General features: G+C 44.0%; 1 protein-coding gene across 6 annotated transcripts in view; it reads right to left on the reverse strand.

Moving 5' to 3' along the window:
* Positions 1-6484: 6484 nt before the first annotated feature.
* Positions 6485-14890, reverse strand: part of LOC129814071 (disks large-associated protein 1-like) — a 112979-nt gene continuing 104573 nt past the window's right edge. For 3 of the 6 annotated variants that reach the window (XM_055866851.1, XM_055866850.1, XM_055866848.1), the window contains exons 7-12: positions 13575-13972; positions 12992-13077; positions 10547-10986; positions 10235-10326; positions 9968-10120; positions 6485-9093 (exon numbers count right to left, since the gene is read on the reverse strand). In XM_055866851.1, the coding sequence (XP_055722826.1) occupies positions 8878-9093; positions 9968-10120; positions 10235-10326; positions 10547-10986; positions 12992-13077; positions 13575-13972 (1385 nt within the window). In that variant the 3' untranslated portion in view covers positions 6485-8877. Of the gene's footprint in view, positions 9303-9967; positions 10121-10234; positions 10327-10546; positions 10987-12991; positions 13078-13574; positions 13973-14890 lie in introns of all 6 variants that reach the window. The other 3 variants (XR_008753227.1, XM_055866849.1, XM_055866852.1) reach the window with 3 other exon arrangements.

The raw sequence follows: 14890 nt of genomic DNA on the forward strand, positions 1-14890 counted from the left end.
GATTTTTCAAAGTAGCTTTACGCTCAGTAAAGTTCTAAATTCACATATGCTGTCTGCTGTTCCTAAAAAACGTTGAGGATATTGAACATCTCTTTCTTAGAGACTGAAACGCTTACTCCAGTGCAAATGGTGGACAGAATCCTTACAGCGGAGAGTCAAGATAAAGCCCTGTAAACTTGAGTATGCAAAGGATTGGAGAAAATCAAGATAACATTACAAACTAAACGGATTCAAACCGATAAAGAACTTGGAATGACTTAATACATCTTACACCTTGCTAAGCAAGTTTGCAAGTGCGTTGGAGCGCACATGTAGCCTATAAAAACAACAAACTATCAAGATACAATGTATAAATTGGGTTAAGAAAAGGTGCCATAAATATTTATGCTGAATATGAGCCTGAAATATGAACGTTCTCAGGTGACCATTAGCCTATGTCACCAAAGCACCTGTAACTAGTGAATTCATACTAATGCATTTTACCATCACAAGTCCACACAAAACGAATAGTGACAGAGTCAACAAGATACAGTTGATCATTTTTCCTTTCACGTTTCCATTTTAAGACTCACAGGTTACCCAATGTAACCCCATAGGATATCCTGTGGTGTTGCAGTCAGCCCCGCACCATAGACGCACGTCCAGCCTTGTGCCATGCCGTTGCTTTTATTCTGCTCGCACGCTTTTCTTTTCATCTCACATTTTTAGTGACCTGGTACCTGAAAAGCTTGCTGGTAAAGTGCCATTGACTACCACAACCATGCGTTTTCATGGCCTGATTGAGGAGGTCAGATGTCAGTGCGAGCTGGATGCGGAAGATGCCGAACACTGGGGATTCCCTGGGAATCCCACCACATGCGCCATGGCCACTGAAATAGCACGCGGGGTGCTCGCTCTCCAGATTGCCCGACAAATTAGAACGGTGCTCATGGGGTCTGGAGAGACTTGAGTCATTGATAGCAATGAATGCACACAACGTTCTTAAAATAATGTCTTGTTTAAGATATTGTCTTCCAATTTTCACCTGACATACGGTTTAGGCGTTCTCTGCACACCAAGTGCAGCATGAATAACTTGTTAACTAAATGCTTGAAGGCTTATAATAGGCACAGAACGCAGGGCAGTCTTGTTTCTATGATGTAGTGTAGATTATCATTATTCTGATAATTTCCAACAAATCTGATGGTTAGCCTATGATTCAATCTATTAATTAACTTAAAAATAAAGGAGAGCCGCACACTCTAGGAGCTCAGATGCAAAAATATTTAATTTACCAACGTTTCGACAGGCAAGCTGTCTTCATCAGGGTACAAGACAGCTTGCCTGTCGAAACGTTGGTAAATTAAATATTTTTGCAGTGAGCTCCTAGTGTGCAGCTCTCCTTTATTTTAAAGTTTTCTACTCCGCTAGCCAGCACCTCGCCTAAATAGGTGTGCGTTACTTTTTCTTCTAGATCAATCAATTAATTAAACATTTAATCCAGGCACTTTAACAGGCAGCGAAATGAACCACTAATCAAAGCCCCCCTCCACCCACACACCCTTCTTCAGTCGACAAAATATTAACATAAATATTGCTTAAGTAATCATAAATATATCCTCAGAGAGATTAAGGAAGATTATTGATTCACTATTCCTTGGCCTAATTGATTTTTTTGCTCTAATCTGAAAGTCTCTGACCGGAGCCCTGGGGTGGTTATGGCTATTCACGCAGGGAGAGATTAGGGCAGGGATATTCTAGCGTCCTACAAATCTTTTAATACAACGCGGGAAACCTGATGCTTCCTGTCTGGGTTGGTCTCGTTTGCAACAAATCTGTCAGTCTGATTTATAAGTAGCCAAGCAATAGCAGTTTAGTCAATTGGCATTAAATGAAAAGTGAATAACTACCTCGACATCTGGGTAACCATTTGATACATGGTACATCAACATTGGGTTTTAGGATGGTAATCTGGTGACCTGTGTTAATTTGTAGGTTTACCATCTCTCTCCCAAAGCGTCAGAGCTCAATCACAGCGTCAGACAGACAGACAGACCAAGAGACATCCAGGCAAAATAAACACATATGTCCATTAACCACATTTGAAGTTGATTAGTTAAATCAGGTGTGACAAAGGCTACACATATGAGCTACTGGGACAGAAGAAACACGCAGTTACGTAGCTCATGTCATGTCTCACCTTCCCAAAGAGACAGCTTCAAATGCCTCCTTCATATTTTAAGACTTTTCAAACTGTCTTTTAACTTGGAATATGATTATGTTTTGCCAGATACAGTATGTGTGGGATGCACATTTTGTGTGGAAAATGGGATCTACAAATATATACATTTTGCATTGGCTATTATTTGATAGAATCTTGCGCAGGTTGTTATAACAGTATTATCAACCTATAATTTTTACTTAACTGCAGGTAAATTGACACATTTTACAGCAACAACCTAACTAAAAGTTGAAGGGTAGAGTAGACCATTTGAATGACCCAATTAGCCTTATAACTGGGAATTAGAGCACAATCTGAACACTCATGTTGAGAATCTAGCCAGGACACTGGGGTTAAATCACTAACTCATGGGATTAGTATCGGATTAGAGGTTTTAGTGACCACAGAGGATCAGTACAGAAAACCCTAGGGTGTTGGTGTAGAGCGATAAATGCACCGTACTGGCCCTCCTATACCAATACCCAGCAGCATCTGGTCTCCGATCTAGGGATGGACCAGACCCAACACGGTTGAGTTTCAGGTTGCCCTGGGGCAGGTTTTAATCCAGATCAAACGTTATTCTGTGTTAGATTTTAGATTCTGCTCCCCAATAACCTCTGTTCAGCCTTCTTGATCAAAAGGAAACAGAAAGTTAATTAATATTTTAACCAAATGTCATGTGATCATTAGCATGCGCTTGACTGTAGTAGCATATGATGTGATATCATCGGAAGATAATTCATTTGAATTTCTCTCAAAATGTTATCAAAAAGCAAGGAGGGACCAACATACTGTACACTACATTGCAAAGAGTATGTGGACACCCCTTCAAATGAGTGAATTCGGCTATTTCAGCCACACCTGTTGCTGATAGGTGTATACAATCAAGCAAACAGCAATGCAATCTCCATAGACAAACATTGGAAGTAGAATTGCCCATACTGAAAAGCTCAATGACTTTCAACGTGTCACCATCATAGGATGCCCCTTTTCCAACAAGTCAAATTTCTGCCTTGCAAGAGCTGCCCGCTGTTATTGTGAAGTGGTAACGTCTAGGAGCAACACCGGCTCAGCCGCAAAGTGGTAGGCCACACAAGCTCACAGAATGGGACCGCCGAATGCTGAAGTGCGTTGCGTGTAAAAATTGTCTGTCCTCGGTTGCAATGCTCACTACAGAGTTCCAAACTGCCTCTGTAAGTTTGGAACCAATAACTGTTCGTCGGGAGCTTCATTAACTTCTTATGGCTGCAGGGGCAGTATTGAGTAGCTTGGATGAAAAGGTGCCCAGAAGTGCCCAGAGTAAACTTCCTGCTCCTCAGTCCCAGTTGCTAATATATGCATATTATTATTAGTATTGGATAGAAAACACTTTGAAGTTTCTAAAACTGTTTGAATGATGTCTGTGAGTATAACAGAACTCATATGGCAGGCAAAAACCTGAGAAGAAAATCCAACCAGGAAGTGGGAAATCTAAGGTTTGTAGGTTTTCAACTCATCGCCTATCGAATACACAGTGGGATATGGGTCAGTTTGCACTTCCTACAGCTTCCACTAGATGTCAACAGTCTTTAGAACCTTGTCTGATGCTTCTACTGTGAAGTGGGGCCGAAGGAGAGGGGAATGAGTAAGGTCTGCCATGAGCTGACCATGCGCGTTCACATGAGAGGGAGCTCTGTTCCATCGCACTTCTGAAGACAATGGAATTCTCCGGTTGGAACATTATTGAAGATTTATGTTAAAAACATCCTAAAGATTGATTCAATACATCGTTTGACATGTTTCTACTGACTGTTACGGAACTTTTTGACATTTCGTCAGCTTTTAGTAAACGGGCTTCGTGACTTTGGATTTGTTTACCAAACGCGCTAACAAAAGTAGCTATTTGGACATAAATGATGGACATTACCAAACAAAACAAACATTTCTTCTGGAAGTGGGAGTCCTGGGAGTGCATTCCGACCGAAGATCAGCAAAGGTAAGTGAAGATTTATAATGTTATTTATGACTTTTGTTGACTCCACAATTTGGCGGGTAACTGTATGGCTTCCTTTTGTGGCTGAACGCTGTTCTCAGATTATTGAATATTTTGCTTTTGCCGTAAAGCTTTTTTGAAATCTGACACAACGGTTGCATTAAGAACAAGTTTATCTTTAATTCTATGTAAAACATGTGTCTTTCTTCAAAGTTTATGATGAGTATTTCTGTTATTTGATGTGGCTCTCTGCAATTTTTCCTGATATTTTGGAGGCATTTCTGAACATGGCGTCAATGTAAACTGAGGTTTTTGGATATAAATATGAACTTTATCGAACAAAACATATATGTATTGTGTAACATGAAGTCCTATGAGTGTCATCTGATGAGGATCATCAAAGGTTAGTGATTAATTTTATATCTATTTCTGCTTTTTGTGTCTTTGGCTGGAAAAATTTGGCTGGAAAAATGGCTGTGTTTTTCTGTGATTTTGTGGTGACCTAACACAATCGTTTGTGGTGCTTTTGCTGTAAAGCCTTTTTGAAATCGGAAACAGGGGTGGGATTAACAAGAAGTGTATCTTTAAAATGGTATGAAATACTTGTATGCTTGAGGACTTTTAATTATGAGATTTCTGTTGTTTGAATTTGGCACCCTGCACTTTCACTGGCTGTTGTCATATCGATCCCGTTAACGGGATTGCAGCCCTAAAAAGTTAAATGGGTTTCCGTGGCCGAGCAGCCACACACAAGCTTAAGATCATCATGTGCAATGCCAAGCATTGGCTGGAGTGGAGTAAAGCTCGCCACCATTGGTCTCTGGAGCAGTGGAAACGCGTTCTCTGGAGTGATGAATCACACTTCACCATCTGGCAGTCCGACGGTTGAATCTAGGTTTGGCGGATGCCAGGAGAACGCTACCTGCCCGAATGCATAGTGCCAAGTGTAACGTTTGGTGGGCGGAAGAATAATGGTCTGGGGTTGTTTTTCATGGTTCGGGCTAGGCCCCTTAGTTCAAGTGAAGGGAAATCTTAATAATACAGCAGACAATGACATTCTAGACAACTCTGTGCTTCCAAATTTGTGGCAATAGTTTGGGGAAGGCCCTTTCCTGTTTCAGCATGATTGGTGTGGAAGAACTTGACTGCCCTGCACAAAGCCCTGACCTTAACCTCGTGGCTGAATGGAAGCAAGTCCCCGCAGAAATGTTCCAACATCAAGTGGAAAGCCTTCCCAGAAGATTAGAGGCTGTTATAGCAGCAAAGGGGGACCAACTCCATATTAATGCCCATGATTTTGGAATGAGATGTTTGACGAGCAGGGGTCCACATACTTTTAGCCATGGTGTGTAATTTAACACAGCACAAGGTTATTTGAACCTAAATAAAACATTTGGACAAATTGACCCCTGATGTGACATTTAACCCATCTCCTCTCCCTTATCTTGACAGGCAAGTTGTGATATGTTCATATGGATATCTGAATATGAATTATTGACAAATCATGCAATTTAAATTTTACACAAATATCTAGTTTTGATGTATAGTTCCTTTGGATTAAGTAATTGAAATCAAAATGTAGTAAGCCATTTGTGGGGTGCACCTAGTAAAGCTGCAGATAGAAATCTAACGTGAAAGCTGACGATTTTTAATCTACACTCAGAAAAAAAGGTGCTACCTAGAACCAGAAAAGGTTCTTCAATTGTCCCCATAGAACCCTCTAAAATAACACTTTTTTGTTCCAAGTGGAACCCTTTCACTAATACAAGTTTCCAAGTAGAACCTTTTTCACCATCAAAGGGTTCTACCTGGACCCAAAAAGGGTCATCCTATAGGGACAAAGGAATAACATTTGTTTCTATGAGAGTCGGTTTCACAACAGAAAAGTGTCTGTTCTTGCAATATATTTTAATCTGAGGATTCTGTAATGTTTTCTAGGAACAAGCCACTGTTGTTTCCTGCCATTGAGGACTCCTGGTGGTCAAGACGGATGTTATCATAATGTGTAGGCGTTACACACCTGTTTGCATGTCAAGACAAAATCATGCATCCCTTTTCCTCCTTAGTGGATCCACATTTTGGGCATCTTTTTTTTAATCTATAAATGGTATATATATATTTTTAAAGTTACAATATTGCAGATACATTGCAGTTTTTTTGGTCCAATAGTGGATCATAAATGCTAAGGCATCACATTGAAGAAAATCTCAAAATACATCAGTGCCACCCAGTGGTTAAAATAGGAAAAGCACATCAGGCTGACCGAAAAATTGAATCCGTCACAGGAAATGAATACGGGTCAAGACTGAAAACAGAGTTGATAATTATTTTATTCTGTGTTTATCATATGTATGCACATATACTCTCTATACAATACAACATAAGATCAGAGTAGCATGACAGACCACTGAACAGAAACAGTAAAAAAAAAAATGAAATCATCAATAAATAAATTGTTCAATAAATAAACAGATAAATTAGATATAGATTTTATAATACTAATATTGTGTCTGCATGCTTACTGGAACATCCTCATGTATCATTTCTGTACAAACACACAAATGGTTATTTTCAAGTACAAGTGGTGTTTTGACTATGTACAAAATGTTCATGAGGCTACTTGACCGTATTGAAGGCCAACATGTCAACCGAGGAAATCAGGAAGCACTTTAAGAGACCCACAACCACACACACACTCACGTCTAAACACTGATGTACACACACACACACACACTCACCTCTAAACACTGATGCACACACACACACACTCACCTCTAAACACTGATGCACACACACACTCATCTCTAAACACTGATGTACACACACACTCACCTCTAAACACTGATGCACACACACACACTCACCTCTAAACACTGATGCACACACACACACTCACCTCTAAACACTGATGCACACACACACACTCACCTCTAAACACTGATGCACACACACACACTCACCTCTAAACACTGATGCATACAAACTGACACGCACACACACACACACTCACCTCTAAACACTGATGCACACAAACTGACACGCACACACACTCACCTCTAAACACTGATGCACACAAAATGACACGCACACCCACACCCACATACTGACACACACACACACACACTCATCTCTAAACACTGATGCACACAAAATGACACGCACACCCACACCCACACCCACACACTCACCTCTAAACACTGATGCACACAAAATGACACACACACTCATCTCTAAACACTGATGCACACAAAATGACACGCACACCCACACCCACACCCACACACTCACCTCTAAACACTGATGCACACAAAATGACACGCACACCCACACCCACACCCACACCCACACCCACACCCACACACTCACCTCTAAACACTGATGCACACAAAATGACACACACACCCACACCCACATACTGGCACGCACGCACGCACAAACACACGCACATGTCAATAACACACACACACCACCAGCACTAGGAGACCCTGATTTGACAGACTGAATTTCCATCTCTTCCTGAGAAATAACACAGAGCTAAGCCTGCTGGAGCATCACACTGGTCCACTTGGGATTTCACTAATATACCCAGAAACAGTTTACTAATAAAAGTAAACCACTGAACTTGCTACTGGAAAAACATTGTTAAGAAATAAAACAACTTGCTTTCTTAGTGTCCCTCTGTTTTTAGGGTATTTCATATTGGGTGGCTCATCATTGCAAATATCCTCAGCTGTCATAAATCTATTTTATCACCCATCAGACTTTACAAAAGGGAAAGCAGGATTAGTTGTCCTTGTACCAAGAATGACTAAAACGTTTAAACAGATATTTCTCTAGAATAATCAACTATGTCTTTACAATAGACAGCTTCAGCATAACAAACCAACAGAACTGGCTACAGAAAAAATATTTTTGTCTCAAAGCTCCGATCTTCACAGATGGGATTTCAAAATCCGTGTTCATTTGTTTTACACATTTACTTCCTCTGATTTCAAACAAATATTGCTTAAGCATAATATACCCTGTTCGTTTGCCAATCATGTCACAATCAAAGAAAAATGATTCAGAGGTTTGAATGGGACATGAAGCAAGGCATTCTGTTTGGCCCATCCTTAGGTGAAAGTACAAAGAGCTAAAGAAACCAAATACTCAAAGATATTTATTATTTGCTTTCTGTTAGGATATCAACAGCTGTCTACATTGATTAAGAATGCTTTACATTTCACAAGATCGTGGTGTATGTTACACAGGTGTGGGTAAAAGTGCTAAACTTTTTAAAAGAAGGATCACGAAGCGGTCATCTTCAGGCGAGGATCTATGTTACATAGATAGAAACAAGACCAGGATCAAATGTGTGAGAGACAGATAATAATATGTAAGAGAAACAACTATACCGGTGGCATTTCTCTTCCCATTATGGACAAAATAGTGTGATTATATTACAAATACCCTGCACTTACTTATCAGTGGGAGTAAGTCTCTGTGTTTGTGTCCACAGGAACCATACTGTGTGTTTACCTGTTTGTTTGTGTCCACAGGAACCATACTGTGTGTTTGTTTACCTGTGTGTTTGTGTCCACAGGAACCATACTGTGTGTTTACCTGTGTGTTTGTGTTCTAGCAGTGTGTGAGGTGTACTGTAAGTGAATCTGTGTGTGAGCCAGGGTGTGTGTGTGTAGTGGTGAAGATGTGCCTTCCATGGGGCTCATAGCCTGGTTTGGGCCTCGGGGATATAGATCTCGATGCTGTCTGCGCTCTCGGTGGCTGAGTTCTGCCGCACCGACGCAGCTCGCTTGGCAGCCATCAAGCGCTTTCGCGCATCCAGCCTCTGCTTCTCGGAGCTCTCCAGGGACCTATCTCGGGCCAGGGGAGGCTGACCTTTTGGGGGTTTCTTTGGCACAGGAGGAGGGATCCGTTTCTCCTGAACAGGGACGACAAATAGTCAGTTAGCCGCCTCCCAGGGGGATGGGGACAGGAGCGCAGACAGCATTTGCACACCTATAGCAGCACACGGCTAGCGTTACAGATAGACAACCACACGCGATGCAGCGACTGCATGAGGTACGGTGGCCCAGCGAGGTCAGGCCTCGTGGTGCGTGGCAGATGGAATGACTTCTCAAAACCAGCTCACTGTCGACAAGAACAACAAAACAAAAACATGGAGAAGTGGTCAGAAAATCAAGAGTATAAAAAGCAACAGCCATGATACAGTACAGTAAACACAACTCTACTGACTTATATGCAACACGTGACAGGAAAATGGCAACATTCAACATCTTTTGGGTGTGATGTTTTTCATTGTGTTGAAATATGATTGTGTACAAAACTATTGGGAAGGGAAAGGGGATACCTAATCAGTTGTGCAACTGAATGCATTCAACTGAAATGTGTCTTCTGCATTTAACCCAACCCCTCTGAATCAGAGAGGTGCGGAGAGCTGCCTTAATCGACATCCACGTCTTCGGCACCCGGGGAAAAGGCTGTCAGTGTGAGTAGTGTATATGTTGTAATGTGTGACTCATGCCATGTAAAGCACGTAATAAGGTATGGGGTACATCTAATAAACCCTCACCATCTAGACAAACGTCAGTTGTTGCCAAACCCCCAAAAAACATTGATACAGTATGTTAATATAAAAGAATAGTGAAGTTACAACAGCGATACTAGACCATGCGATGAGTTACAAAGCTACTGATTTGTTTCGGCATGATGAGTATGTCTCGGCTGGTCTGTATCATGATGTACTCTGTGTCATACACAGACAGACACTAGCTGGTTCTGGATGCCTGTTTTACCTTTCTCTCCGGGGGGTCCAAGTGCTTCCAGCTGTTGGCCTTCAGCTGGTGCAGCTCGTCAAATTTCAGGCTGATGTTCTCGATGGACAGCTGGAGCATGTCCCAGAAACCAGCCAGGTCCTGAGAGATGGGCCGCGGGTGGGCGTTGGGCTTCTGGTGACATATCAGTGAAGAGGGGAAGAACAAAACAGAGTTTCATCTCAGCTTTAATGTGAAGAACAGAGGGAGAGGGACAAAGGAAGCTGGGGAACCAGAAGAGTCACTCACCAGGTTCTCCTCACAAAGCTCCCGGAACTGCTGGAACTTCTGTGACATCAGGAGCTGAGCACTTCCCACAGCAAGCCTTATTTTCCCCAAGACTGTGGAGAGGAAGATCATGTAAACACAGAACAGATAGCACACACACCAGTGGAGGAAGAACTCAGACGACTGGCTCAGTGTAATGGCTGGAATGAGCCCACCTAATTGTACCTAGCACAGGTACAATGACACACAGGTACGCAGCACCAGCCTCCACTGACACACACCTACATTTGTGATAGGTAGTGGTATAAGAGCCTTTGGACTGGGCAGACTCACCGTCATCAGGCAGTTCGTTCTCCTGTTCATCCTGCTCCATCTGTCTGCACCAGCCCTCCATGCGGTCTGTCTCAGCCTGCAGCAGCTTGAGGAACCAGCGCCCATCCCGCTGACACACGGACCTCTGGACCCCCTCCAGGGGGTCTTCGGTCAAGCTGTCGATCCAGGGATCGGGCGGGGGCAGGATGGACGGGTCGAAGCCCACGTCATCATAGTCGTCTGAGGTACAGGCGTGGTAGTGGTTCCCCGAGCCCTGGATGCTGACGGTGGAGGCGGAGGCTGGCGAGGTGGCGGCGTCGCGGGAGTACTGGCGTGACACAGAGACTGAGGAGGGCAGGTCTGTCTCTGAGGAGTCCAGGGCGCTGTCTAACATGTCAGGCATGTCCAGGTCAGCCTGTACTGCGGCTGTTACACTGTTGGAGCGGGTGAGCCGCCGGTATCTGCCAACAGGGGGAGACAGACATCAGTGCCCAGTCTGAGGTGACCTGACCAGGAAAAACTCTGAACCCCAGTTTAAGCCTATATAGGGCCCAGAGTTTTTCCGGTTCAGATCATGTGGTCAGACAAACCTCAGGCCCTGAATTTAATCCATTCTGATGGACAGAAGTTGTATTGTACCACATTTTGAGACAATCCATGACATCATGAATGAACATCCCACATAGAGAGGTAGTGTGGGAGGTGTACAGAGACACAGAGTGAGGGAAGGGAATAGGCCCTAGGCTGCAGTCATCATGAAGCAGGCTACTACTGTGAAACACCACCCACCAGCCATGACCATTCCTTTAGAGCGAGCACCCTACACTACAGACACACAGCAGAGCTGTACAAGAACAGCCTCACCATACCGATGACTGTTGATGCTATATTTGTCCTGTACAACACTTAGGGTGGAGCAGAACACACGTAGGAGCCAGGAAGAAATATACAATAAGGTTTATTACATGAATAATTTCACTCTGATTCATATTAAAACTCCCACAGTCTAGTATGACCAGGCTGCCGTAGTGGGCGGTCAGTGATCCTCATTAACAGAAGTTGAGACACCAGCTGCAGCAGTCAGCTACTTTAAAGTCTTCCAGCATTATTTATCTAACTTCTATCTCCGGTATAGAACAAAAAAAGTGGAGAGAGTGTAGGCGTTTTAATTTGCCTCGTCAGACTGCAATCGCAGGTCAGCTGGAGAGGACGCAGCTGAAGTCACTGAAGAGGTGTCATCGGCGAGTCCAACAGACAAACACAACTCCCTCACTATTTTCCTTAAAGAGGAAGGGGGCAGGAAATGCCATAGTTCCAAATGTCTGTTTCACTAGCACAGCTGTTCCACTGCATTCACAACCCTAGGCTCAGGCTTCTTCCCCCAGAAACCCCCATAACTCCCTTGATAACGGCCTTCATTTGTAAACGGATGCCTTTCTCTGGACATTCACACAAAAGGTCTTGAAGGCAAGAAACAGTGAGCGACTGACATTCTGACCTGACTGAGAGGAGAGAGAGACAGGGAGAGGGTGACAGAGAGAGAGACGGTGACAGAGAGAGAGAGAGAGAGACAGGGAGCGGGTGAGAGAGAGAGAGAGAGAGAGAGAGAGAAAGGGGGAGAGGGTGACAGAGACAGGGAGAGGGTGACAGAAAGAGAGAGGGTGACAGAAAGAGAGAGGGTGACAGAAAGAGAGAGGGTGACAGAGAGAGAGAGAGGGTGACAGAGAGAGAGAGAGGGTGACAGAGAGAGAGAGAGGGTGACAGAGAGAGAGAGGGTGACAGAGAGAGAGAGGGTGACAGAGAGAGAGAGAGAGGGTGACAGAGAGAGAGAGAGAGGGTGACAGAGAGAGAGAGAGAGGGTGACAGAGAGAGAGAGAGAGGGTGACAGAGAGAGAGAGGGTGACAGAGTGAGAGACAGGGAGAGGGTGACAGAGAGAGAGAGGGTGACAGAGAGAGAGAGAGGGTGACAGAGAAAGAGAGAGGGTGACAGAGAAAGAGAGAGAGAGAGACAGGGAGAGGGTGACAGAGAGAGAGACAGGGAGAGGGTGACAGAGAGAGAGGGTGAGAGAGAGAGAGAGATACAGGGAGAGGGTGACAGAGAGAGACAGGGAGAGGGTGACAGAGAGAGACGGTGACAGAGAGAGAGAGAGAGAGAGAGAGAGAGTGAGAGAGAGAGTGAGAGAGAGAGACAGGGAGAGGGGGACAGAGAGAGAGAGGGTGACAGAGAGAGACAGGCAGAGGGTGACAGAAAGAGAGAGAGGGTGACAGAGAGAGAGTGACAGAGAGAGAGAGACAGGGAGAGGGTGACAGAGAGAGAGAGGGTGACAGAGAGAGAGAGAGGGTGACAGAGAGAGAGAGAGAGAGAGAGAGAGAGAGAGAGGGTGACAGAGAGAGAGAGACAGGGAGAGGGTGACAGAGAGAGAGAGACAGGGAGAGGGTGACAGAGAGAGAGAGACAGAGACTCACCCCCTCTCGTTCTCCACCTGGACCCCAATTGATTGGCACGTGGACTGGTCCTCCATCTCCAAAGCTTCCTCTTCTGGCCCGTCCACCTGGACATAAAATCATCAAAGAAAGAAATGAAATGATAAAATATACATTTACCTCTCAGGGTCACTACAATATACACACAGCGTTTCCCAACTCCAGTCCTCCAGTACCCCCAACAGTACACATTTTTGTTGTAGCCAGGGACAAACATACCTGATTCAATACATCCAGGGCTTGATGTTTTGTTGACAAGTTATATCTGGTGTGCTTGTTCAGGGCTACAATTAAAATGTCTACTGTTGGGGGTAGTGGAGGACTGGAGTTGGGAAACTGATATACAGAACACCAGGCTGAAGTAAATATAAACATCTGCCACTAGAGGACAGTATAGAGCAAAAGTAGAACCACATCCTGTCAACTCAGAATAGGTATGGGGATCCAGTCTCTCAAAACCTGGCTCTCGTATCACCTAATGCATTTCTTATCATTCCCATATCAGATCAAACTAAATGTCAAATGACACCTCAAAAGTTGTTGTGAGGAAGCGTCTACCACAGACCTGGATGCCGATGGACAGCTGGCACTTGGCCCTCCTGGCCTGCTCCTTCCTGCTGTCCTCAGTGATCTGGGCCAGGGCAGAGGTGGTGGTGATGGTTATGGTGCTGTTTGAGACATGCTGACTGGCGGGGCCGTGGACCTGGGCGTTGGCCGCTTCGATGGCTGCCGTCAGGGCCTTCATGCTGTCGATGCTCTCCGTGGAGTTGGACAGGGCTGACTGGACGGTCATGTCTCCCCGGGGGTGGCTGTCCCTGTTCCCCTGGCCATGGCCATCCATGAAGGCATCCTGGGCCGACTCGGTGCTGCTCTGGGCTGTGATGGAGATGAAGGGTTTGGAGATGGTGGTGCGGGGCGGCACCGGGGGAGGGGTCTTCTTATAGGTGGTGATGCATGATGACACTGTGGGGAACCATGGGAGAGATACAGTACTTGTGAAGCAGGGGGATATTTAACACACACACACACATAAACACACATGCACAGTATGTTAGAGTTGCAGTGTATCAAAGTATGAATGTATATTCTACTCTATATTCTACTCTCCCGCTGTGGACAGGTTCTGATGTTGTCATACATAGTCAAATCTATAGGTGATCAGGAGAGGACCATTATACTCACTGGTGTAGAGGGAACATGTTAATATCTAAAGAAGTAGTAGTGGTAGTAGTAGTAGTAGTAGTAGTAGTAGTAGTAGAAGAGGTATGTTGTGAGCCAACTAATACAAAAACATGGATAAAACACAAGGGTGTTTTAGTCTTCTCTTTCCACCTTTTAATTTTTTTTACTATGCTCACCCTGTTTTTAAAGTTTATGATGTCGTGTTTTTGTGATAGCTTACATAACCTATCAAAGAGTTAGTTACCTGCTCACTACAAGACAAAATAGTGTTATTACAGCAAAAATAACGAGGTGTTAGTCATTTTTCTCTTCATAATGGCACAACCACAAGGTAAACATAAAGCACAGTTCGGGAAGAGCCAGTTCCATTCTATTGTAGGTCAGAGCATTTCCCCATAATGCAGAACTGTAGGATGTTAAATTGTGCAACACATATTAGCAGACAGATACTCTGTATCTGTTCTGACTTTACATCACAGAGACAAACGCCATACTTTTATCCACAGTAACTGGTGAACACACATCAATACAGGTCCAACTGTACTAGAAAAATGCTTTTCAAATGAGTTCTTAAAAGTATGTTTGACTTGTAAAAAGTATTGGGATCATCTCCGATACATCTCCAATGAGATATTTTATTCCATGGCAAGCTAACAAAGTCAGGTGTCTGTGGAGGAATGATCCATGAAGGGTGGCAGG

This window comes from Salvelinus fontinalis, chromosome 17, assembly GCF_029448725.1.
Source record: "Salvelinus fontinalis isolate EN_2023a chromosome 17, ASM2944872v1, whole genome shotgun sequence".
NCBI lineage: Eukaryota > Metazoa > Chordata > Actinopteri > Salmoniformes > Salmonidae > Salvelinus > Salvelinus fontinalis.